Here is a 26,807-nt window from a genome sequence, read left to right on the forward strand (position 1 = left end):
CTTGGGAGGGGCGGAGCCACGGTGCCTCTGCTAAATAGTCTCAGGAAGGAACTTGTTTTGGTGGAACGTGTGTACGTTCAAAAGCAGTTTTAGTCGTGCAACAGAAAACTCAGATTGGACAGATAGTCTAGCTAGCTGTCTGGATTTACCCTGCAGAGATCTGAGGAGCAGTTAACCATAGTCCTCACAAATCCACCAGAGGTTAGAACGCCAACACAAAGAAAGAGGAAGGTAACAGACATCTGAAAACAGACATCTGAAAATAGTGACATCCGGTGGAATTTCCGGCAGAACGAGAGCAATCCCGGAAGTGTAACATCGTGGATATAGACTATGGGGGTATTTACCTGATCCAGGCCAACCATGTGGCTGAGACGCCTGTCCTTTCTGGAAATCAGCTCCTGCGGCACAAAGCGCTCCTGCGTGGAGGTTCCCTGGACCTGCTTCTTCGGCTCAGGGAGGTCTCCCATGAACCTCAGGATGATCCACCACACTGTCAGTGAAGCCTGGTGATAACATAAAAGAAAAAAGAAGTTAATGAAATAAACAAAGATATTCCTCATAATAGAACAACTGAAAGGATGAATTAAAGTGATCTAAGAGAAGCACCAGGACATCTCCTTTATCTTCGTGGTACAGCAGGGGCTGCCGTAGCCTCTGGCGGATGTGAGTGTGGGTGGCTGCACCCTGGAAGTACATGGAGGCAAATTTGGAGAAGGAGTACTCATCCAGATCATCATAGTCTTCTTTGAGAGGATCTTCTTCCATGGGGATTTCGTCGATGTCTATCTCCTCAATAATTGTCCTTTTTCCCTCAAACTAATGGAAACAGAAACACACATGCAGTGACTGACACTACAAGATACAAAAAAATACAAAATGTGCAAAAATTTCGGTTCCCGAACCTCGAATCCGACAGGTGCTTGCCCCTCCTGCCCTCCAACCATAACGGGCAGGAAGTCAAAGATGCTGTCCACCATCTCCTGGTCTGTGATGGATTCAGTCTGAGCTTTGGCCTCCATCTCTTTCTTCCGCCTCAGCAATTCCTCCAAATGTTTCTGTTTCTCCAAAATGGCCCGCTGTTCTTCTTCTTTCTCTTTAGCAGAGAGATACATCTGAAAGAACACAACACAAGGGAAGATCAGGGCAAAAGGATTATCACAGCCTGCAAAATGTCTTTTACTACTTAATTAATCAACAATGCAGCCCAAATAACACATTTGTCACAGCAGTGACTTAGGGGAATGACGATTAAAAAAATAAATGAATAAATTAAACAGTCAAATTATGATTTCTTTATTTTTAATTTATTTTCTGCTGCTGGTTACAGAGTGGTAGTGTCTTGCTCATATACATCTTGATAGTAGTTACTGAAGCACAGTGGTGTAGTCTAATGTATTGTAGTGGGTATACTGTACTGTATAGTATATTGGCCTATATATCTGGGCCAGAATCTGCTTTTGGGGAAGGGGGGGGGGGGGCATATGATAGTGGGGGGTCTGGGTGTCCTCCCCCAGGGAAGTTTTGAGCGTCAGCAACTTCATTTTTGTTGCATTTGGATACACTTTAATGCACCAATTTACGGTGGAAATACCTTTATTCAGCCTATGCGAAGAACAGAAGACAGATGACAATTCAAAATATATCAAAAATATAATAGAAAGTATGTTGTTGCGTGTCATTGGGCATTTTTAAGTGGGTATATGGAAATCCTGCTGAAGCAGGGGCTTCTGACACACTATCCTCTACCACAATGACTCCTAACCACAGGGATATGTGGAAAGATTGTGGGGTAGCTCATATAAAAATATAAAATATAAAATGATGATGTGATTAAAACATTTACTTGCATTTGTGTTCAGGAGGAAAAGAACCATTCCAATATTATTTGAAATTGATGTGACACTGACATTTACTACATTTATCGTTACGGTAACCAGTAAGCCTCCAGCTACAATAGGCTAACGTCACAGTACACACCTCCACTAACTTGAGTCAGTTCAGGAAGCTAGCAGAGGAGTCAAGCAATGGATAATGGTTTGGATAGTTAGTTAACGTAATAATAAACTGTTGGAATAGTTAGCCAAAAGTAATAGATAACTGGTTAAAATAATTTGCTAAAAGTAACTGATAAATGAATGAAATAGTTAGCTAAGGGTAATGGTTAAACAGTTGAAATAATACCTCAAAATGAATGGATAAACAGGTGAAATAGCTAAAAGTAATACATTGTTAAAATAGTTAGCTTAAAGTAATGTATACACAGTTCACGTAAGTAGCAAGTAATAGTAGCTAGTAGGCTAATGGGCATTTGGAACATTAACAGGTGTTGTGGATGAAAGGGGGATAGGGATGTGGGTTGGCTGTACAAGATAAAACCTTATATACAGTCTATGGATAACACCAGCAGGGACTTTAACCTTATTTTACAATTGACACCCAGAAAGGGTTCTTCAAAGTTATTTAAAGTGAATATATGTAACTTTGAAATGTTTCTGAAACTGTGTAATGTTCCATCTGATGATCATAAATGACCTGTAACAGCAAACGAGAATAACAGTGAAAAGAACGCTAGTTTTATATAGTTTTAATTAATGCCTTTGCCGGGTTTTTCCCGCAAAGTCACAGAATGATTTGTTACTGTTACTGTTACTGAATGTGTTACTACAGTAACATATTCTGAAGGGTCACAGATTTCTTTGTAACACCGGAAAAGCCTGTGTTAGTATCCAGCCAGGTAAAAGGAGCCTATTTCATTCATAAAATAACTTTAGATTGCGTGATGTGGTTGTACGTTAGTAGCCAACATTAAATTACGCCCCCCTTCCATTTAGCGCAGACGTTTTATTCCTTTTAGTCCGTGTTTGTGTTGGCCTACTATTTTCTTTTCCCTTGTCCCCCTGTACTTGTGTAAAGCGTCCTTGGGTTTCATTAAATGCGCTGTCTAAGTTATTATTACGTTGGTTGCTACAACAAACTCCTAATGCTGGGTTTGTGACACAGTGACAGTGATAACGTTACCCAGTTAAGCTCACGAGACATCCAAATTAGGCTAAGTTACCGTATGCAACACTTGAAATGCAACGATGCATCTGTAACGTACTTTCTTATTGAAAATGAATGATTTTCTTCGCAACTATATGACCTCCCCGTAACGCTAACTCAGTAATCTCCAGTGGGTAATACAGCACCGTGAAGAAAAGAGCTTTACCACAGCAGGTGTGGTAAAACACTACCGCTTTAGTCCAAAGGGGCCGCTAGAATCAACGCCAACTGAAAGTTAGAAATAGACACTTTCTACTTACATCGGTTTTCTTCTTTTTGACAGCTTTTCTTGCCAGCGCACCCCTGGTGTGTGCCTGCAGTAGGATCACAGCGTCTCTCTTGCGCTTCCATTCCTTCCTGGCCAGGTATCCTCTGGCTCGGGCCTGCAGCACAAGGGCTGCCTCCCGCTTCTTCTTATACTGGAAGTGGAGCTGACGAGACCGAACCTGTGCCTGCAGCCTCGCAAAGCCCAGCTGGACCTAGAATTAAAACATAATTGAAGGGATTTATTGCATGTCAAGCTTGTATTTTCACGTTGATACATATTGATGTATTAAACAGTGACTCACCACTCTGTACAGCTTTCTGCCTTTGTGTCCTCTCCAGTGTTTCTGAATGACAAGAGCACCTGCCTTTTTCCTCAGGAACTGTTTCCTTTAGAGGGCATAAGTCAAACAGACATTAAGTTGTAAACTACATGAGCAAATAAAAAAACAAGCAGCTCATTTTAAAGCTTTTGCCCAATACCTGTATTTGTATCCTCGCAGGACTTTCTGGATCAGAAGGGCTTTCTCATGTAGTTCTTTCATTCGCTCCACTTCGAGCATTGTGTCATGGAAGTCCTGAGAGAAAACAGTAGCAAGTTTTTATTTTGGTGGAAATATTCACTTCCAGTTTATATATTATAAGCAACTGAATACCTAATCGGAAAAAAATAATCAAATAATGTGGTTTTTGAGGCTGTACTAAAGCACAGTGGTGCTATGAGCTAAATGCTAACATCTGCATGCTAACAGTCGCACAATGACAATGCTAACATGCTGCTGTTTAGCAGGTATGTTTACCATGTTCACCTGTTTAATTTAGTACGTTAGCATGCTAACATTTCACAATAAACACAAACAACAGCTGATGTGAATGTCTTTAGTTTTGCGGGTATTTGGTCATAAACCAAAGTATTGGTCAGATTGAAATTAGGACCTGGTGATGCCATGAAAGGTCAGGGGATCAACACCGTTATTAGGCTTCATAACCACAGAACCCTGAATAAAAACTACATTTAAGTTCCTCAAATGATTATAATGAATATAGTTTTATTTAATAGTGAACACATTTTCTACTGAATTTGTAAAGCGAAAGAATTTACTTTTTACTTTATTTACTTACTTAAAATTACTTATCGGAAATTTCTATTCTATTTATTTCTTAATAGAGAAATTAAAAGCACACAAATTTAGATAGTTAATTATGTCAGTGGTGTAAATTTAGTGGTATTAGAATTTCAACATTAGGTATTCAGAAGTTGTTATATTTTACAATTAGGAATTGAGTTCCTTATAACACTTCTTTTTTCAGATTATTTTTTCTTTATACAGGACAGCTAAAGACATGAAAGGGGAGAGAGAGGGGGAATGACATGCAGCAAAGGACCACAGGGTAGAGTCAAACCCACGGCTGCTGCGTCGAGGAGTTAACCTCTATATATGGGTGTGCGCTCTACCAGGTGAGCTACCCAGGCGCCCGCTTATAACATTCTAATTATTTTGGCGATTGTATACCTCCACACATATCCATCACTAACAACAGACTGTACATAAAAATGTAAGGCAGCACCTTGAGGAATATCTTTGTCTTGCCAGTCTTCCAGTCGCCCTCTCCAGCAAACACAGTCTCACAAATGCTTTCACAGCATTTCTCTTTACTTTCCTGTTAGAGCAAAATGAATCATCATACAAATACAGCAAGAGAAGATGAGAAATGGTGTGAGGATGTCATGACCAAAAATATCACGTTAAAACCTCCAACTTACTTTTTTGGGATCACAGAGGGAAGTTTTCAGAAGGACGCGGTAGCGAGTCAGAAACTCATCGAATGTGTAGCGGACGGGATATCCAGCTTTCCGGATCCTGATGGTCTCCATCATACCAGAGTAACGGAGCTGACGCATGCACAGCTCTCTGTCAAACAGCTGAGACACAGGAGGAATGGGATCGGATTTACTCACACCAAACTGTTTCATTCATTTTTGGTACAGATTTAGTTAGAGTTAATGCAGCTTCTTTCCTCACCATGGGCTTCTTGAAGTCATTGGGTTTAATGCAGCGGATGAAATAGGGCTGGCACACAGTCAGTGTTTTCATCAGGGAATCCAGAGACTGACGGAACTGGCCAGTCAGAGTTGGCACACGCTTCTTGCTATCAGGCGCTTGCTGTCAGACACAGACAAATGTCAAATAGTGTAAGTAAAGTAATTACATACAATAATGAGTATGTTTTATTTTATAACTGACTATATATATGTGTTTAATGCTGAAGCTAAAGGCTGCACTGACCCGGATGCTGTTGTTGGCCGAGGTGATGCTCATCCTGGGGTTGGCGCTGCTCTTGATCGTACTGGTAGACAGAACATCCTGAAAGGCCTGCTTGAGGAGTTTATTGGTGGAGGTCTCCACTAGCTGAATCAGATCTGAGCTGAGGGCGTCACGGTTTTTTTCAAGGAAACCTCAAAACAAGACACACAGAATAGGAACATATTACGGGACTTCAGAGTTTCTGCAGGATTCAACAAGTCAAATTTAAGACTTTTTAAGACCTTTATGATTGAAATTTAAGACCTACATCACGAAATTAAAGTACAATGAAATGCAGAGTCACAAATGTACTTGCAAAGTGAATAAATAATAATAATAATCTATACATATACAGTGAATTATATTTTGAATTGTATTTATTGAAGGAAAGAACTACAACACCATGGAATTAAAAAAAAGTATTTCAATGAGCATCAGAGGTAGCGTTACATGGACATAGACAAATGAAGACCTGTTTAAAATGATTTAAGACCTAGAACACAATACTTCAGCCAATTTACGACTTATTAAGGCCTACAATTTTGATTGTTGTTGTCCTCGGGTCAAATTTGATCCATGTTTTAAAAAAGTTTCTATATCAGAAATTTGGGCTTCTTTTAACCAAATTGTCAAAAAAAAAAAAATAACGTTTATGGTTCACTACAACGGTCTTCATGAGTAAAATAAATGATCAGTTCACTACTTTCATTGAATTTGGGTGTTTTAATCTTGTAGCATTTGAAATAAATAACAAAAACATTAAAAAAAAAAGTGACAAAAAAGTTTTGACCCAGAACTAAAAGTTGCATAGTGGACAGAGAGTTAAGACCCTGCACAAACCCTTGACTTGTTGCTTTTAAAAGCTTTAAGAGCACCTTTTGAATCATAGTAGACCTTTCCAGCAAAATGTTGGATTCCAAACTCTGTCTCATGGTTGTTCTTGGGGGGAATATAGATGTTCCCTTTCCCATGGACCTGATTCATTTTTTGGAGCAGGGTGGTATCTGTGCCCTGAAAATTCAACAAAAGAGGAGAGTTAAAACCCACCTTTCTTTTATTACATTTGACTTTTACAAGGTACAAGGAGGATAGAGACCTTGGGGAAGTTGCTCTCCTCATCAATAAGCGCCAGCATGTTCAGAGGTTTGTTGGCCAATACGTCCAGGGTGCATTGGTTGTCTTTGTAGTCTATTTTCTTCCACACAATGTTTTCACGGGCATACTCTTCCTGCTCCAGTTTGAAAACATGCTTGACGAAGAACTGCTGCAACTGCTCATTGGCAAAGTTGATGCACAGCTGCTCAAAGCTGCAACAGTTCAACAAATGCAACAGCACAAGAGGAAAGAAAGATGGGTGGATTTCAGGCAGTGTGTCAATTAACAATGTGTTTTTTGTCTTTAAAAACAGCAGCAATAAAGCTCTAATGTCATGAGAGTTGGTGTGAACACCAACCTGTTTTTGGTAAAGTTCTCAAAACCAAAGATGTCGAGCAAGCCTATTGACTGTTGGGAATCCTCAGGTGGCTTGTAAACCGCAGCGTTGATTTTGTCCACAACCCAAAGGAAAAGTCTTCCATAAATAGCCTGGACAAATAATACAAAGTCAAAGTCAAGTTTATTTCATCCATAAAAATGGAAATTACAGTGCTCATACCCATACAGAGGATAGCTTTCCATATTATACATAAGGCCACACACGGTTTGAACAAAACAACACAAAAGATCCAAATGTCACACACTCTGACATGTTATTACATCCATGCTATGGTAAATGACTCCATTGTTAACGGTTTCTGCTCTCAAAAGCATTAGCCCTGTCTGTCTTGGCCAGGTTTCCCTTGCAAAAGACAATTTGGGTCAATAAAGGGTATAGAAAAAATTGTGTTCAGAAGATAACTCCCAAACACTTTTTATCTAGTGTTAACTGCAGATCAAAATTTCCACTTATGCTATACTTTGAGCTTAATGCTAACATATCATTACAACATTCAAAAATTAGCATTCAAAACTTTGCATGTTAACATGATAAAATGCTAAACGCTACTACACTGCCAACGTTAACATATTGTATATTACTTACATTAGCATGTATCCTTACCTGCTAAAAGTTAGCATGTTAGTTAACATAATAAAATACATGACTATGCTGCTAAACTTTAGTATATTATCATACCAGCATATTACCATTAGCATGTATAACATGCTACACATAAGCATGTTAACATGATTCAATACTAAATGTTACTATGCTGCCACAGTTAACATAGTATGCTGCTAACAGTAATTAGTCAGTTAATTAATCAGTAAAACTAAGGAAATTTGTCACGTTGATGGATGTTGAGCTAAACCTGACAATGACCAGCTAACGCTAGACCAATGGTTCCCGACCTTTTTATCATAGGATAACTACTACAACTATATATAACTAATACTACTATAAATAATCAGTGTCTCTGCAACCCGTCATTGCAGGTGCCTAGTTCTGGACTGAGCTGTGAGCAGTTCAACCAAAACATGATTTCCTTCCCTTCTCGGATTACTTTATTTGAAAGAATTCTAGAGGCCAGAAGAAAAAAGAAAAGTAATATTGTATGTAGAGTCAGCCACAGCACATCAGGTATCATTCATGTTAAGAATTAAAAGGTTTCTCCATTTATCATCCACTGATTTTGTTTTCTGGTGTGTATGAGCAGTACATCCTCTCGGGGCTAGTTTAGCATATGTTAACATGAGCTGCATTACTATTATTATAATAATTTTTTTTGCCTTATGAAAACATAAATCAAGACTTGTGTTACCTTGACAAAGGCGTCCCTGCCGTCCACAGCCTGGGCAGAGGTCAGAGCTTTGGTCACACTCTCTCTGGCTGTCATGAAAGATCGCTGAGTCAGACTTTTCTCCAGCGCTTTGGGATCCACCTGAAGTAATGGGACAAACACAGTCAGACAAGGTCCTCTCAGCTCCTTTTATTTGCTTTTGTGAAGAAGAAAAAAAGAACAAACGACATATACCTCCAAAAGTTGGCTGGCCATATTGGAATTGGATGATTTGAGGATGTCACAGCCCTCTAGGTTATTTACTATGGTACCTGAAATTATGCAAGAAAAATATGTTTCATGGCTCAAAAGATGCAATTATTTATTATTTATTTATTATTATATCTACAGTACATGTATCCAGTGGTGGCAAAAGTATTCATATCCTTTACTGAAGTAAAAGTGCTAATACCACACTGTAGAAATACTCTGTTACAAGTAAATGTCCTGCATTAAGTAAAAGTATGTAAGTATCATCAGGACAATGTATTTAAAGTATTAAAAGTATTAAAAGTAAAAGTATGCTCAATGCAGAATAAGCCTCACATTTTAGAATCTGGAAACGATCCTAACAGTTCTGTCAATCATTATTGTAGTATAGTGATTAATGGTCTAATCCTTTCAGCTGGACTTGTAGGTCGTTATATTGCTGGGTAGTTTAAATTATTATAAAACAAGTGTTTTGTGTGCAAAAATCTTAATTTGTAAACCAACTAGTAACTAAGTAGAAATTGGCATGAAAAGAAAGGCCTCAAGTAAAGTACAAGTACCTCAAATTTGACCTTAAGCACAGTACTTGAGTAAATGTACTTAGTTACACTCCACCACTGCATGCATCCCATTGTATGGTGCTCTCCTTACCCTCAAAGTCCACATTGCCCAGGTGAAGGATAGCAGCAAGTAGTTTGGAGATTTCCCAGGAGTCATTCTCTGTGAACATGAGGACCTTCAGAGCTGAACGGAAGTGGGCGTATTCCTTCACATCATCACGTCCTTCACAGCTGGTGCAGTTACCCTAGTGATATGATCGCATGGTTTAAATCTGTGATTCACAGTCACATATAAAGACCTTTAAGTTTTATTCTGATTTCAAAGTTTGCAGGATTATTTTTAGTACCATGGTCAGATAGTTGTACTCAGCAGCGTTCCCAAGGGAAAGAATCTTTTTCTGCTCAGCTGTCATGCCCATCAGCATGTAGTAAAAGATGTGGTAGTTTCTTTCCTCAGGCGCCTGCACATGAAAGCACATGTTCATTACCACAAAAAACATTTGCCTTGCACCGTGTTACTGCTCTTTAAAATAATCAGCTAACCAATATTCCTACCTGACGACAAACTCTGGACTTCTCCAGCAGGTACTGATCAACACGGGCCCCTTCAATGGCCCCACCCTTGGTGAAGTTGATGTCAATGTACTTCCCAAAACGACTGGAGTTGTCATTACGAACGGTTTTGGCATTACCAAAGGCTGAGAAGCAAACAACAAGGTATAATAAAAGCAGATTAAGTCAAAAGCGGGATTCAGCTGATTATGAAGACTTCTTATAACTTAGTATTTTGCTCATACCTTCCAAGATGGGGTTTGCTTCAAGAATCTGCTGTTCGATCCAAGAGTGCTGGCCACTCACTGCAGACAGGAACTGCAGCATGAGCTTGGTGTTCTCAGTCTTCCCTGCTCCCGACTCTCCACTGATGGGGAAAACATAGAAGTAAGCATGTGTAAAGGCTGTTGACTGTTTCCCACCTAAACTCCTATTTTAAACCCATTGGCAATGTGGTTAAAAACTTCTCAAATTAACAAAGGGGTTCCACAAGGATCAATTTTAGGTCCTGTTCTTTTCATAAACTATAATAACCTATTCCTGTAGGCTTATAATTGTTGATTCCATTTGTATGCAGATGACAATTGTATAAGCATACCTCAAGAAAAAGAATCATGCTTTTGTATGAATCTTGCTGTTTTATATTCCAAAAATGATAAAGAAGCCTGAACTCAAACTTGGGTTCCAATATAGAAATAGGAAGTGCTTCTTTAAAAACAACAGAAAACATTTGGTCAGAATTCTTCCAATTGCAGACTATGGTGATGCAGTTATATGCACCTATCAGCTTCTTTGCTTAAGCCGTTATAACCTCTACATCAAAGTTTCATTACTGAATCCTTTAGAAAAATGTAAACTGGACATCTCTATCTCAGTGAGAAACAACGCCTTCTTTTCATTCATAAACTTTTGATTCAAAAGCTACCTAGACATCAATCCAGCTCCCTGAAGTAAACCTTTGGAAAATCAGCTTTTAGTTTCTTTGCACCTTACAAATGGAATAATTGTATTAGTGTCTTAATAATGAGTTGGAATCAGCTTCAGACAAAAGTAGACCTGATGACGCAGCATTGGTTCTTTCGGTTGCGGCGCATGTTGAAAAAGCAGCTGTCTGCGATGGAGAAGATGTGCGGCGGCAGTTCACCCAGCCGTTGATCTGTGTACATGTGCACGTGCTCAGTGGTGTAGATGGGCAGCAGCTGGTAAGGGTTGACTGCAACCAGAATGGAGCCTGTGTATGTCTTAAAACAGAAGGGGATGTTAACTATCACACATCGGCACAGCTGACCAATGTTTGTGTGTACATGAGTATAAAAAAGTTATTGTTTATCCAGTGACCCTGTTGGGTTATGGCTGCAATGCATGGGATGCATGTTCTAAATATGATTTATTGATTTCATGGATGGATTATAATCATGAAAAGCTAGCCAACACAAAGGATTATCAGCCCAAGTCAAATTTTGCCCCCAGCATTCAGCAGTAGTATTTTTATACAACAAATTGGCCTGATTCATAATTGAACACACACTGCTTAGCTTTGATGATATAAAAACACTGTTGACGTTCTCTTTCAACAGAGGCTCATTCGTCTCTATGGAGACAAATAACACTGTGATAAACTACAGGGCAAAGTCTAAGACAGAAAGCCATTCACAGCGAGAGAAGACAGGCGAGTAAGCATTTCAACATTATGGACATCATAAAACTAGGTTCAGAGTGAATCTGGTGAATAGAAACCTACATAGATGATGCCTTCTTTGTGTCGCACCAGGAGGTTCCTGAGGAGCCCTGCCTCATTGAGATCACCGAGTCTTATCATGTCATCCACACCCTTCACAGAGGTGGGGTGCATGGGTCTGATGGTACCCTCCGTCTTCTTCTTGATCTTGTGCTCCTGTATGTACAGTATGTTATGACAGTGTTGACATTTTATAGAAAGCTTACACTCGTTTTCCTGGACCTGAAAAAAAGGCAAACTCTTGTGGGGTTTTGTACCTTTCCTTCATCATCGATCAGCTGAAGCTGTCCGGTGTCTGTCACTGTGACCTCCGCCCCGATTGGCACCCCGATGCCAGAGTCCACCCATACAAAATCCCCCTAGTTGGGGAAACCAGAAGTTATAATATAATAAAATTTGCCGTACCATAAAAACGCCTTAACAGTTCTCAAACTAAATATCTGGGCATCATGGATTTTAGAATTATGTGTATATATTACAGACACACTCTTTCTTACCTTACTCAAATGCAGCATATCATAAACCTGGGTTGAGTCTGTAAAGAAAATGAGAAGATATTATCTTAATTCAGATTCAGCCCAGTTATTACAGTTGACAGATACCTGCTATCAAACCAATATTACTCATTACACCTCACGCTTTAATAGTGTGGCCAATGCCTCTATAATGCCTATTTATAGCAACATACTGTAGAGAAGATATAATCAAATTTAAAAACTTCAAATTACAAGGCAGTTTTGGGGGCCGTAAACACTACCGGTTTTTCATTTTGACTGGACACCTTAAGCACATTTAAAAAAAATCATGATATCAATATAATTTTCACTTTGGAGACTGTTATTAATGCTTTTACATAAAATCTCCTCATAGGATCACAGTGGAAAAAAATACACATCATTATGCTACCTGTTGGGAAACAATAAGACCCTGGGTGAAATCCTAGATTTAAAGACACTGTTGTGTGTATGGTGTCAACTCTTACCTGAGAATAGCTGTCTCTTTGGTGAAGCCCCTGCTGCTGCTGCTGTTTTTGAATGACTATGAAGCAGGAAGCAGGGAGGTATCCGAGCAAACACTGCTTTATGGCCCTTTGACTTTGCTCCTGCAAAGGTAGAGCCAACCAGTGTCACCAACCACCAGACTCAAGACATATACTTTATATCATCACAGTGTGTCAAAATTGCTTTTATCACAATGACTGTAAATCTACATTAAATATCTGATGGTAATGTAAAGATGATGAACATGTTCTTTCCCTTCCAATGAACAGAAGTCTGACTACTTGACTACTTTACTTGACGCTTGGCTTCACAATGGTTGATGAGTAGAGACAAGGCTACAGTAGAACTGCTATCTACTGTAAACTAAAAACTAAATATCAGTTCATATATGGCAAACAAAATTCACTTTGAAAAAAATGCACAATATATGTTTAAAAATATTTTCTTTGCTAATCTTATTAGATATACTGAATAATGATAAACACCAGACAACACTGTATTCTTTGTCGACAGAATCAGCCAGCTGGTGTCAGAAACCACGCTAAAAGGGGGGAGTGGATTACTCAAATGCCAGTAAGTCGTTTTACTGATCCATAAACTGTCGTCACAGGTCAAGTACAGCCAACATGCTGCGCTGTACTTGACTGCAATTATGCTGTAAACAGCAGATAGTAAAGAAGAATGACTGATGGCTCACTCTGGACATATGAGAATGTGATCTTAATAGATAAAACATGTCATACCATCCATAGAAGCTGCATGGTCTGGGATATTGACAGATCAGACTGAGACATTAAGATACAGTTTTGGAGATGTATAACATTGGAAAGGCTTACATTCTAGATCAGTGTCTGTGCATGCTCCTTCAGAGGATCCATGACAAAACTGTAAAGCAATAATCTTGCAATCTCACATTCTGTCCTAAGGTGTGGTCTGTTTATCCAGTTTAGCAACAGAATGTGGTTTCATTTTATTTTAAGCATTTACAACATTAGAAGCAGATCGAATGAGAAATTATTTTAACAATGAAAAAAAAAAAAACTTGCAACCATTTTTTTGATGAAAGCGTTAAAAGGAACACTAATAAACAGTGTATCCGGTATGTTTAAGTATCTTTACTATAATTACACAGACAAAAACAATGTACAATAGCTTGATGCTTTGGGCTCACTTCATCTCGTAAACGTCATTATCGCTGTGACTCTCTACGAAATGAAGCGGCGCACATCACACGGCACGAAATGTTTCATCGAGTACAAAACTGGAAAAGAACCAGGTCAATGGAAAACCAAAAGCACATTTACAGTGATTTACATGAATTCAATCCACCAGTATGATCACACAAGGATACTCACTCTCTTCCTTTCAAGCACTAACTCTTTCTGAAACCAAGCGATAATATAGTTTTCACCACCATGACATCCATTTACTTTGGATTAAGATGATGATTATTGGCAGTTTAAATGGAAAGTTAACTTGGCATTATGCTTATGCAGTATGTTCTCACTTTCAGATAACCATCGTAGGTCCCTAATCATCACCCAAAAGAGCATTTTGTGGCTATTAAATGTATTACATTTGACACATTTAGGTTCTCTCCTAGTACTTTTAACGTCTTACAACGTCAACCAACTTTATTTCATTATCTTCTAGATAACACCTAAACTTGTGGCTGGTAACTAGAAAAATGCAGGTGTTTGGAGAAAAAGGGGAAGCAGTGACACTTTTCTTTGAAAGATATTTTAAGAATATTTAGACAGTACGTGGAACAGCTTTCACGTGTCCCCATCCATTTCATGTACACCTGACAAAATGAAGGCACAGATTAATGAAAAGAGCACGATTGAGATTAGCCTGTGTACACACAGCTTAGTGATGGACTCCTTTTTAAATGATTTTGATTTGACCCATTCAATTACTCCCATGTGGTTCACCTTAACTGAAATACTTTCATCACTTTTTACTACAACTGCATTTAGTGCCAAATATCAAAGACACAATGCACCAGTTCAAACATTGTCTTAAAAGAAGAGGCAGAATTTAGGTTATTAAAATTGGTCTCTGGGGGAGGGGTTGGAAGGGGAAACAGTGACAGGGCTGTCCAGTCGGACACTCTAATGCAACCTACAATGCTCCACGCTCAATATGTGCGCTGGGTCTTGAATGAGAACCTATTCCAGACGGGCTTTTCGGCTTCTTTAAGCCCTCCTGTCACTTCTCTCTGTCTGCTCTCAGGCAGATAGGGAGGGTGCGTGCGATTGTATGCAGCAAATCATAGCACCAGATTCTGAGCAGACCCCTTCATAGAGGGGGCAGCGGTTGTCGACAGAGGAGAAGGGCCAAGCTTATGCCCGTTCTTTACGCTTCAGTTTGGAGGACTTCTTGACAGCCCCGTTCTTGTTGAGCAGCTTCAGCACTTTCTCCTTGTGGTCCAGCACTTTCATCATGGTGTCTCTAGCCTCTGTGACCTGGTCCATCACCAGCTTACAGCGCTGCATGTTACCCTGAGGACACACGCACAAACAGTTAGGGTAACCACAGAGTGTGGACGGGTAGTTCACCTGCCCAGGTGCCCTTGAGCAAGGCACCGAACCCTCAACTGATCAGGGCGCCTGTCCATGGGCAGCGCAGCCCCCTCGCTCCGACATCTCTCCATTTGTACATGTATAGGTACTGTGTTTTTCAGGCCTGTGAGTAATGTATGTGACTAACAACTAAGATGATGCTCCTCTACCGCTTGGTTGCATTTTTTTTGCAGTTTTGACATAGAGAATATTATTTATCCATTTAGTGTCATATTCTGAAGGTGTTCTCAAACAACCAGTGTTTACCACGGCTGCCTAAACTGTTTCCACTGTACACATGACACTGCTGCTCTCATGTATGTGCACAGGTGTTTGCTGCTGAGGCCTGAAAATGATTGTGGACTTTTTTAAGGAACGGATTTTTTTTTAGATCGTCTGGTTTAGGCCAATAAACAATGTTTATAATAGTTGTTTGCTTTCCATTTAATTTGTATAGATAATGTTGGCAAGCAAAAACTGCAAATAACTGAGCAGAGAGATGTATATTTTAAGGTCTGGGTCTGCAGTAACAACCTTACCTGTATAAGCTCGTTGATTCGGTGCAGGTCATCATCGGAGCCTGCTCTCTTCTTAGGAATCAAGCCCTCTTGAAGGGTGGAGAGGCGGCTGTACACATCATGCTCCAAACTCGACTACAGACCAAGAAACAAACACAGCGTGTTTACAGAAGTCAAATAAATTAAAGGGTGCACAAGAATGATTTCCTCTCTGCACAGTATCACTAAAAGACACCAGTGAATTTGAATGGACCGAGTAAAAGTGTTGGATTCTGCAGGTCTGGGGCCAGCACTCACCAACTGCCTGAGCTGGGCAGCACACAGGTGAATTTTCCAGCCTTGTGCTCTGCATGCCACTCCTCTCTGGTTGGCCATATCCTGTAAGCTGCCCTTCTTCTCCTCTGAGAGAAAAGAAAAGGATCGTTGTGAGAAATAAAAAGCCAATGCCGTTCGTTTCTCATTCACTGTATCAAATAAAGGCGTTTTTTGCACAGGAAGCTACTGACCTTTGACCCGGATGTCGCTGTACCTCTGGAAGTGGTGGTAGGCAGCTTTCCAGGGGTTCCTGTAGTGCCGCAGAAGAGTAACAGGTGGTCGAGGCCTGACCGGTACGTAACGCACTCCTTCCTCATCTGGAAGACAAGAACAAGCGTTGATTAGACACTTTTTTCACTGTGACAATGGATTGCATTGTTTTAGATAGATAGATAGATAGGCCTTTATTTATTATTACATACCAACATATTCCCTTGGTGGAGATTCGCGCCTCTCAGCCCTGCCGGTGATGGGCCTGCCTGGAGCCTTCTCCTCATCTGTGCTGTTGGTCTCCACCATCTCGCTCTCCTCTGTAGAAATAACATGCTGCTGCTTGCGGGGCTTTTTCCTCGGGGAGGCCCCAGGGATCAGGTCTCCTATGGCGGGAGTGTTCAGGGTGGAGGCCTGGGTGTTGAGGGCCGAGGCTGAAGACAAGTTTGAATTGGGATCTGAGGGGAAGAATAGAAACACATTGTTTTCTTGTGTGTACACAGTATTTGGCTTTTCTAAAGCCCAGTTCAGACAGATGTTTTGCGACAAAACACGTTGAAACTCTATCGTGCACAGCTCTCCCTTGTGGGGGGAGGGGCTTAGGAGACCGTTTGGGCTTCAGCAGAAAGGAGGGAGGGACTGAGAAGTTGTTGATGTTCACATTTTTTGGCTAAGTCCTGGATCTTCACAATCCTACCTACAGCACCTTTAATCAATTTCACTGACAACTGGTATGCTCCTCACCTGGCTGCGAGGTTTCCATGGTCTCCACCTCCTGCTTAATTTTCAAATCTGGGCATGCGGAGCTGGCAGCACACGCTGCAGTGCTACTGGCTGCAGGCTGAGTGGGGGAGGCCACAGTGTTGGCCATTGAAGCAGGGACGGGGGGAGTTACAGCCATGGCTGCTGGCAGGGCTGAGAGGACAGTGGAGGGTTGGGAGGGAGGAACAGGCCCCGGTGTGGCAAGCATGGTGGGGATGGCTTGGGCCAGGTGTTGGGCGTTTGAGGACACGCCCTGCTGCTCTCCTCCCTGAGAAGGCAGTGCATCCACTGTAGCCATGACAGGAGGGGCCACCGCCATGTGCACCTCAGCTTTGGGTTTGACTCTGAGAGAGGAAGAGAAAGTGTCAGCTTACAGACTCATATCATAACCTATAATGACCAGATGTGAACACAGATGTAACCAATGTGATCGATGTTGACAGAGGCTCACCCTGCAGGCCGGGGAGATCCTGCTCCCCGCACACCACTCTCAATTCTGCCACTACCAGGTTCACTGGGCTGGGCGGGGATCAGGTTCTTACGGACACATCTGAAACACAAACATAAACAGGACTGGTTTGGTAAAAGGAACTTTTTTCTGGAACAGGTTTCTGTCAAACTTTATTTGGAGAGTCTAATGCTGACAGTCAACCTGCTATAAAGTGACTACGTGCCACTGAAAAGCCTAGTTTAAAAAGACAATGTATATACAGAGCAGTGTCAAACCCAGTTTTCAGTTTAGCTCTTAAATTAGGTCAGGGTTAGGTTGGTCTGGATCGACGACAATTCATTTCCAGAATAACTGCCAACGCTGCCGGATGTTCCGGCGATGTGTGTTGCCGCTGTCCAACTCCGTTCTCTTCAGGAAACAACAAACTTCAAGCTGGCAAGCTACATGCTGAAAATGGCAAGTTTAGAAGAACATTTGGATCATGCTACAGGACAGGTCTGCTTGGTTCTTTCAGGGAATGATTGTAAAGATTTACAAAGAATATGTTTACGGCATTTCCTCTCTAACTGGGACGTTTTGGGACCGTTTGGCGGAGAATTGCTATGGACAAAATACACATGGAGATCCACTGGTAAGAGCAAATGAGGTTTAACCATGTATCAGCTAATTTCAATAGCTCACATTACTGTATTGTGTGAACAGTTAACTTCATTGAATATTCATGAAGTTAACTGTATGGATGAACAATAGTGGTTTTCTTTTGCAGGGTGAAAAGGTTCCACCAGTCTGCTGAATCCGACTTGGAGCACTCTTACAAGCAAACCTTACGGAAAGAGGTTTAGGAGATGAATACGCCAATATTCCAGTAGGCCCACCATCTTGCGTGCTGGAGTAATACTCACCCTTCATTAGCGGGCTTTTTGCGGAGGATGCTGGGTCTAGGGGAGGACACCAGAGGGGGGGCTCCCCCTACTCCTCCCTGGGCGTGTGCCTGCACCATGGTGGCAACTGGCTGGGTGGTGCTGAATGTGCTGCTGATGGGGCTAGCTACAAAGCCATCAGCCAAAACAACACCTGTAGAAAATATAACAAGCATTACAAACAGCCCCCCACTCAACACCATGTCGTTTTTACTGAGGCAGTACAGATTCAAGCTCGATTTATGGTTCTGCGGAGGCTCCACGCAGAGCTTTCACCGTAGCCTACGTAAGTGGCCTGAAGTTTATACTTCAGTGCGTTGGTGTGTGCGTCGACCTCTTTAAGAGAATTGTAGGGCCGGCATGTGTGTGTGCATGGGGAGTGTGTGGTAGAGAACATGAGAGAGTGACAGCGATTAGCTCCGGAGCGAGTCACGACTCTAGAGTCATAGAGAGATAAAAACAAAGTGTCTCCCCTGTTCTTTCTGACTACGGTGGGAAATCTGGAGCAGGAAAAGTTAACCCTAAATGAGTCCGGGGGGAAATGCAACGCTACCAAGCCACGGCCGAGTGACGTGTGTCGCCGCGACGTGTAGTTACATTTTTCGAGGTGTGACGTCAGGCTACGGCGTAGGGTCTGGCATTTTACACAGAAGTATAAATCACGCTTTATTGATTACCAGGTTTTGCTTCAGATTGCGCTTGCTGCTGCTGAGTGACTATTGGCGCCTGCTGTAGTCCTTGTGCGCCGATTGGTGCAGACGTGTGCAGGCCCTGCACTCCTATTGGTGCAGGCTGAATGCCCTGCGCAGTGATCGGCGCTTGCTGGATTCCTTGGGTGCTGATCTGTGCAGATGGGAGACCGATCCGATCCACTGCCATCAGCTGCATGTGGTTTAAATGGACAGTGGTCGCCACGCCTACTCCAGCTTGGGTGGGCAGCGCTGAACTCGGAGCTTGAGGAGTGACTTATTTACAGGGAAAATAAAGTTAAAAGGAGATCTTTGTGCTACCAAGTTTGCATGTTTAACCCAAGTACATAGTTCAGAATAGTTTGTCAATATCAGTCAAATAAAAGGGTATGTTAAACCACAGCAGCTGTGATTGCCAGTATAACAACGTTGGTTAGCAGAGCTTACCAGGATACTGGCGGATGGTGGATACAGAGCTGCTGATGGGGGTGTAGGTGTGTGTCAGAGGGTATGACGAGGAGTACGTCGGCAGGAAATACTGGAACTGCACAGGCACCGAAGGCCTTCAAAACAAAACATACAGTACAAGATTAATCCAACACTCATCGTCAGCTGAATAAAGTATCTGTACTCATGAGGTTGATGCCATTTTAATTCTTGTCTTAACTTCCTAAGTATTAGGGCTGGGTATCGCCAAGGATTTCTCCAATCATTTCGATTACGACACACAATGTCCTGATTCGATTACTTTTCCGATTCGATTAAATATTAATTACCTTAGGGAAATTTAGGTTACAATACCAATTTTGCTTAGATATGAAAGAGATTGTCACGAGAACTGTATAGGCTGTATATTGTATAATTGTACAAACAAGAAGCAACCCTCAAAAATGTTTTATAATGCACCAGGTTAATGTTTTCATTAATCAAAGAGGGTCCATTCTTCAAAAAGGCATATTAAAATATGGATTTTGGGATGTTTGAGTAATCGATAGATTACTCAAAACAATAATACATTATGGTAACCTACCCCTACTTAGTAAGGGATGCAAATAAAAGATAATTTCCTAATAGTCACAGGATATGGATATCATAATTAATAATCATCATATTCTCCATATATTTATACACAAGTCATAATTATAAAACCACCCATCTATTTTTTCAAATATCTATTGATCTATCATCTATTTTTGAATTCAAATATGCTTCCATAAACATAATCAATGGGTTAGCAAAACAACCTATTCTTATCCTTTTATCATCAGTAGGTTTATGGCGATGCCAATCCTGTTGGTCCAGACTGAAATAATTTAACAACTACTGGATGGGCTGCCATGACATTTTTATGCAGACATTTACGTGTAAGTTATATATGTTAAATATATTTGATGATCCTCCGACTTTAACTATTGCCATCATGAGGTCAACATCTTACTTCTTCATGCTAACACTGAGATGGTAAACATAAACAGAGCATGTAAGCATGCCGTGTTGGACACAGTGGTGCTTTGGGCTTAATGCAGAGTACAGCCTCACACAGACTCTAGTGTGGCTGTAGACTCTTGTTAAGGTCCTTGCACACTGAGTCCAACATTTTCAGATGTTAAAAAATAAATACAATCTCACGTTGTTTTAATCATGTTTATACACTGCCTCCAAAAATTCCGTCCGTCATAAAAGAAAATTCAAGTTCAATTTTTGTGCATTTTTTCACATCTGTAGCAAGCATTTTGATGTGTTTTAACAAGGAGAAGGTATGAGCCTATCCAGAAATGCAAGACATTTGCATAGTGCAGTTTATCATTTCATCATGTCAAATCATCGAATAAACAAACAACGAGCCGAGGGTGAAGCAAGACGTCACTAAGACAACAACAAAAATGTCTAACTGAAGAGAGACGACGAAAGGTTGAGCCCTTTAGTGGTCAACCTTTGTCTTCGTATTACCAAAACATTGTCTATATTATGCATGTTTTTGTTTCGTAGTATAACCGTGTCAACGGGCCAACATTGCTCACCTGTTGTCACTTCTTGCTTCCATGGTGACCGAGTTAGGAGATGAGCGATGGCCTGGGATGGGGATGAGGTTGGTTCTCTCCCCAGGGTAGTCCGACTGCACACGGGATGAAGAGTGCGCGATGGGCTGAGGGACGACTTTAGCTGTAAACAACACCAAACACCACTGAGAATTCATTCAGATCAAGATAACACCTCCTGCTTATGAAGTACACCACAGTGTTCCAACCTAAGACGCCAAAGGGCCAACTTACCAACAGGGATGGCAGAGGTGGTCACTGCTGTAGCATGAGAGGAGTGTGATGCCATTGTCATGGTGACGATAGTGTTACTGGTCATTTGGCTATGTGGCACAGAGCCTATATAAAGATGACAAGATAATCAATCATTTGTATAAGATTAACTGCACAATTTGCAGTCTCAATTTGTGTTCCCTCAGTTAAATGTTACAAAGTTTTGTGGCTAGCTTACAAACAATATATAAAAAGGCAATACCTATTGTTGTTGTTGATGAAACAGTATTAGTGGCAACTATTGGTGCCACAGTAGCTGCAGCTACTGGTGTTACAGGACTGAAGATGGGTTTCTGTTGGGAACAAAAAATAAGAACAATTATTTCAGTCACTGTATTAAATGACCATTAGAGCTGCAACTGTCGATTATTTTCTCGATTAGTTGTTCGGTCTATAAAATATCAGAAAATGAAAAATGTTGATCAGTGTTTCCCAAAAAGTCCACAACTCAAAGATATTCAGTTTAGTGTGGCAGAGGAGAGAATAAACTAGAACATATTCACATTTAACAAGCTGGAATCAGAGAATTTATACTTTAAAAAAAATAAAAAATAAATAAAAAGATTACTCAAACCAATTAATTGATTATCAAAATAGTTGGCAATTATTTTAATAGTTGACAACTAATCGTTTAATCTTTGCAGCTCGAATGACTATATTTCTGGAGGCAGCCATCAAGAACCAGGAACCTGTGTCATGGTGTGCGGAGGCTGAGGCTTTTGAGCCCCAATTGCAGGGTGAGACGGCAGCGTGATCCGTGTGGCGGTGTCACGGGATGTCTGAGACCTCTGAATACTGACGGTGGCCGGAGGGGGGTGAATGGTCAGCCCTGGTCTCCTGGGGAAAAAATAACTGTCCCTTTAGTGCATCAAATCAGGCACAGGCATGGTTTGATAAAAGTCCAGAGGGATTGGTCAGTGCAGAATCATTCTCACCAATTGCAACTGACTTATTATTCTAGTACTGAGTGACATGCAGCATCTCTACTTAGGCCCTAGTCAATACATTATTGGACTGCTACTTACCCATGTGCCACCTCTGCAGAGTGTGTGACTGCTGGGCTGATAACTGGGGACTGAGTTCTCGTTGCTGAAATGGGGGCCACCACAGTTGGAAGCACGGCGGTAGACGTTGTTACAGTAGGGCGGGACTGGGGACGGTGGGAGGATGACACTGTTACACACAACGTTTCTCAAGGTCCAAAATGATACCAACAATTCTTTAGATGAAAGTACACCCGGTACCTGAATAGTCTGGTGGATGATGTGTTGCACTGTGGGCTGGCCGGGGCCCGCACTTGCTCCGGTGGCTGGCCGCAGGACCGTTTTGGGGTTGGACATAACAGCTGCTGCAGCAGCCCCTTCAGAACAAAGAAACAGACCTTTGTAGAGAAATGCACTGCCACAGATGAGTAGTAAATGGACTACTATTTCAAGTACAAGCAAGCATCAAGCCTGCCATACTGCTCCTATTACATCAGGCATACCTCGGGGTAAATGGGATGTGAAGGCCTGCGGAGGGACCGTAGGAGTCCCGATCTGCAGTGCTGGGGCACTGCCCCTAATGATCTGAATGTTTGCTGGCATTAGGTGGTGTAAGTTGCTAGAGTGACCCTGAAACACAATAAAAGCAGCCCACAACTTCAGTCATCAGCCAGAAAAAGACAACAACGTACACTAACAGTCGACTCACAGTGCACTCACCTGCTGACCACTGATAGTTGCCACAGGAATAGATGGGGTTGGAGCAATACTGCTCTCTATGGTGACAGTAATGTGACCAGGCACCTTGGAAGGTATGGGAATATGACCCTGGTTGGAAGCTGGTGCTGGGGCAATTAGACGACTTGGCATAGGTAACTTCAGGACAGCCTAAAAAAAATATATATATCTCTGGACTTTAGCCATGAAGGGTGTTAGGGTTAGAAATGCTAGAAATACAAGTTAAGTGAATGCAGAAATGTTGCAGTAAAACATTTTTACAAGGTCATTATAAGGGTTAGACAGTTTGCACATGGCAAGTATCCTCATCAAGTTGAGAGTAAATTGTATTGGTGGGTCAGTTATCAAGCTATCAAAGCCCTTCCAGTTAAAGCACCTTGGAAACAATTTGTTGATTTATTACCATAGCATTTTATAGCACACCTGATTTTATAAGTATAAAAATAACATCAACTACATCTTTCAAATCTCTTCTCCAACATTTAAAAAGCAATTGCTTTTGAATATATTTAGTTAAAATACATTTTCAGTCACAGAGTTCATCACTCCAAATTAAATTACATAAACAGGAAGTACTCAAAGCTGTAAAGTCTAAATCTATTTAGACTGAAAACAGAACAGGAATAAATCAACCTGAACAGTTTATTGTTCTCTAACCACAGAATGCATTATATCTTTGACAACAATGAAAATGGTAAAGACACTATTACATAATCAGTACCTTCATCTGTCCCTCGGTGAGGACTGCAGGCTGGCCCTGTGGGAGGTGGACAGAGGGAGCAGGTACAGTCACAGGTGTGCCAGGCTTGATGGCCACGGTTTGGGGAGTAGCTTGTGGCTGGCCGAGCGTCTGTACTTGTGGGTAAGGTCTGACCACCATGGTCTCCTGCTTGTCATCTCTGAACGCCAAGCTTCCCCCGCCCCCAGCATGGGGGTGATCCTGGTGCCCGTGGTCAGCGTCCCGACTGCTGTCAGCATCTGCACCAGAGAAGGAAAAAATAGTTTGATTAAACACTTACTTACATGTGTCTTCCTCACCATACATACAATATCCTGCTAGTCATTTCAGTGACAATAATAATAATACATTTTATTTATATAGCACTTTACATGGTACTCAAAGACACTTTACAGTAAAACCAGCACATATATCACATTAAAAACAGATAAGTAATAAAACCAACACATAAAACAAGCATATTAGAAGCAATTAAAAACAATACAACCAGTAACTATCAGGAGAGAAATGTAAGACTATTGTATGTGGAAAGCCAATCTGAAGAGGTGTGTTTTGAATGAGTCCAGGTCAGTACAGTCACGGATGTGTATGGCCAGGGAGTTCCAGAGGGAGGGGGCTGTAGATGTGTATGGGCAGGGAGTTCCAGAGGGAGGGGGCTGTAATGGTGGTCAATACACTACCTGGTGGGTTTGACGGCTGAGTGATAGACACCAGGTTTCCTGCAGCGGGGATCTGAGGTGCTCCCCCGCTGGAAGCAGGCAGCCCGTGTCGGGGGAATTGCTGGGAGCTCATTTGAACTAATTATGACCTAAAATAGTGGAAAGATTGTACATAAATGTCAAGTACCAGACACACTGACGATATCACCAAGGTGTTAAGTCAGTTGATGATTCCACTCCTAGCTAGCTATATTAAACAGTACGACGGCTACAACAATAAAAGCCTACCACAGTTAACCCTTTAAAGGCTAATGTAGCGCTGCGGAGTCCTGTGTTTACCAGCTAGCAAAGTCGATAACATTAACGTTACCAAATGGCGTTGATAATAATAGATACCGTTATAAATACATACAAGACAATATGATTTTAGTGGACCTTTGTTTACCGTTATGACCATCATTATGATAAAACTGCTCGACCACAACTGCTCGTTGTTTATCAAGTTTACGTACAAAAACGATTTTTCGACAGCCTACATCAAAATGACTAAACGCGATCTCTGCTCAGTGAAATAATGCTTCCTGTGGTCAGTGATTTTGGTTTGGTAACCTTAAAACTAAAATGCTACCTTGTTAGCCAGTTATCTTAGCTAGCAGCAGGCTAACGTTAGAATCGCTAACCCTGCTGCCGCCTGCTTTTCTTGCTAAATCCTGAACTTTGTAAAGGGTACAACGGCATAAACTTCGTCAGGCTAAACAAACAAACACTTATCTACGTGTGTGCAGATGTTACCGTGTCGTGAAGGTAGTAAGCAATGGTCGTTTTGTGGATTACAATTTTTCCATTCGTCTTTTCTTTTTTCCAACATGTAAGCCGGAAGAACGCTCAAGAAGAACTGGACCGCCCAGTTTCATTCCACCAATCAGAAAAGAGACTCTGCGATCGCTGACCAATCGGAGCTACGGAAACATTTTGACCATCCTAAACCTGCAGTGGAGCACTGGAGCTAATCTTCTAGCAATGCCAACCTGCCGTGAAAGACTATTAATAGGCCAGTGGTGGAAGAAGTTCTCTGATCTTTTATTTAAGTCAAAGTTATTAAATTAGTAAATACTCAATTACAAGTTTAAGTCATTTAAAAGACTTCAGAAAAAGTACAGATTATTAGCAAAATGTAGGCCTACCAAGTATCACTATTAAAATGCAGAAACATCTCTTCTTCAGAGTTACACTATTTTATATTATTATTGATGCACACATGTAAGCATTTTAATGTTGTAGCTGGTCGATGTAGGCTATATATGTATCATAAATGTAGGCTATGTAAAATCTTAATCTACAATAGCTGTCATATAAATGTAGTGGCCACGGAGTAAAACGTACAGTATTGACTGGACCTACGAAGTAGGATGAAATACTCAAGTAAATAGGCTACTACGAGTAACTCAAAGTTCTTCTTAATCGGGCTACACGTAGTAAATTACATGTAGGCTATTTAAAAGTACTTTCCACCATTGACAGTGTCAATGTTAAATTCCAAACCATAAAGGGTTTATATGGAAGCCCGGTGAAATGGGTTAGGGTTAAAGGTAGTCTGCTGATGCCTCGTCTGTGACATCGGCTTGCCGGTGGAACTCTACCACCGGCTCTAGAGTCTAGAGTCTCCCGCTTTACAATCTGATTGGTACCGGCCGGTGCTGGCTGCTTTCTTATTGGTTCCTGCCAGTGAACTTAAATCTGAGCCTTCGTAGTGCACTAGTGATACCGCAATACTTTGGTTGAAACACTAGAGAGCAGTAGCCACTTACACAAATGTCAGTACTCTACTGTATGCCCCATGATGTTCACCTACCTACAGGATGAAAACACTGTAAATAATAAAATGATTGATGGCTGAATTCCATTTAGCTGCTTCATTTTCAGGGTCCTGGTTTTGGTATGGCTTACTACAATTGAAACAAACAGAGCCATTGTTAATGTTATTCGTAACATCTTCCTGATGACAAGTCAAAATGTGTTTTCATAATGTCCATTTCTATACTTTATGACTATGTTGGACATTTTTCTGGGGGCATACTAAATCTAAAGAATGGGTGAGACAGTGTCAAGGGTCATGCTGTCAGCGGTCAAACAAGTATGTGACAGTGTGTATGACCATACGCTTTATTAGAGTCTTTGTGTGGGGATTCCCTGTTTTTCTGGGTATTATTCAAACATATTACGATGATGCATGGCTTTCAGGTCACCATGTCTCCAATTATATAAATGACCGTACCTGTGACTAGAAGGACACCTGAGAGGTTCAAGAGAAGTAAACTCCCTGAAGCTATTCAGCTCTTAAATTATTAACTGTTGGCATATAATTCATTCTCAACGATATTTCCATCTGGAGGTTAAAATTGGGTTAAGCATCAATGAAAAAATCGTCTTTGGCAAAAGATTCACACATATGCAG

At 41.2% G+C, this 26,807-nt stretch overlaps 2 protein-coding genes across 2 annotated transcripts in view; both read right to left on the reverse strand.

Moving 5' to 3' along the window:
- The window catches only part of myo7ba (myosin VIIBa), a 29,774-nt gene extending 15,678 nt beyond the window's left edge, over window positions 1-14,096 (reverse strand). Inside the window, exons 1-24 of the mRNA XM_078259872.1 lie at window positions 12,474-14,096; window positions 11,989-12,026; window positions 11,749-11,850; window positions 11,495-11,647; window positions 10,810-10,994; window positions 9,999-10,120; window positions 9,757-9,899; window positions 9,549-9,662; window positions 9,293-9,446; window positions 8,627-8,703; window positions 8,414-8,533; window positions 7,069-7,199; window positions 6,712-6,922; window positions 6,491-6,626; window positions 5,598-5,767; window positions 5,334-5,474; window positions 5,075-5,233; window positions 4,879-4,971; window positions 3,793-3,887; window positions 3,615-3,699; window positions 3,306-3,524; window positions 906-1,115; window positions 610-819; window positions 348-506 (exon numbers count right to left, since the gene is read on the reverse strand). Of these exons, the coding sequence (XP_078115998.1) occupies window positions 348-506; window positions 610-819; window positions 906-1,115; window positions 3,306-3,524; window positions 3,615-3,699; window positions 3,793-3,887; window positions 4,879-4,971; window positions 5,075-5,233; window positions 5,334-5,474; window positions 5,598-5,767; window positions 6,491-6,626; window positions 6,712-6,922; window positions 7,069-7,199; window positions 8,414-8,533; window positions 8,627-8,703; window positions 9,293-9,446; window positions 9,549-9,662; window positions 9,757-9,899; window positions 9,999-10,120; window positions 10,810-10,994; window positions 11,495-11,647; window positions 11,749-11,850; window positions 11,989-12,006 (3,207 nt within the window). The 5' untranslated portion in view covers window positions 12,007-12,026; window positions 12,474-14,096. The remainder of the gene's footprint in view (window positions 1-347; window positions 507-609; window positions 820-905; window positions 1,116-3,305; window positions 3,525-3,614; window positions 3,700-3,792; window positions 3,888-4,878; window positions 4,972-5,074; window positions 5,234-5,333; window positions 5,475-5,597; window positions 5,768-6,490; window positions 6,627-6,711; window positions 6,923-7,068; window positions 7,200-8,413; window positions 8,534-8,626; window positions 8,704-9,292; window positions 9,447-9,548; window positions 9,663-9,756; window positions 9,900-9,998; window positions 10,121-10,809; window positions 10,995-11,494; window positions 11,648-11,748; window positions 11,851-11,988; window positions 12,027-12,473) is intronic.
- Window positions 14,097-14,112: 16 nt separating this feature from the next.
- On the reverse strand, window positions 14,113-25,244 carry sap130a (Sin3A-associated protein a). Its single transcript, XM_078259875.1, has 21 exons — window positions 25,145-25,244; window positions 24,374-24,501; window positions 23,676-23,932; window positions 22,937-23,104; window positions 22,720-22,846; window positions 22,478-22,593; window positions 22,259-22,383; window positions 21,923-22,070; window positions 21,436-21,526; window positions 21,195-21,299; window positions 20,943-21,084; window positions 19,369-19,484; window positions 18,910-19,197; window positions 18,215-18,386; window positions 17,313-17,411; window positions 16,844-17,205; window positions 16,312-16,557; window positions 16,081-16,206; window positions 15,872-15,975; window positions 15,596-15,709; window positions 14,113-14,996 (listed from the first exon to the last, which is right to left on the reverse strand). Exons 2-21 carry the CDS (start codon window positions 24,483-24,485, stop codon window positions 14,838-14,840), a joined length of 3,177 nt encoding a protein of 1,058 aa, XP_078116001.1. The 5' UTR covers window positions 24,486-24,501; window positions 25,145-25,244; the 3' UTR covers window positions 14,113-14,837.
- Between the last annotated feature and the right edge of the window lie 1,563 nt (window positions 25,245-26,807).

Source organism: Sander vitreus, chromosome 9, assembly GCF_031162955.1.
Source record: "Sander vitreus isolate 19-12246 chromosome 9, sanVit1, whole genome shotgun sequence".
Lineage (NCBI taxonomy): Eukaryota > Metazoa > Chordata > Actinopteri > Perciformes > Percidae > Sander > Sander vitreus.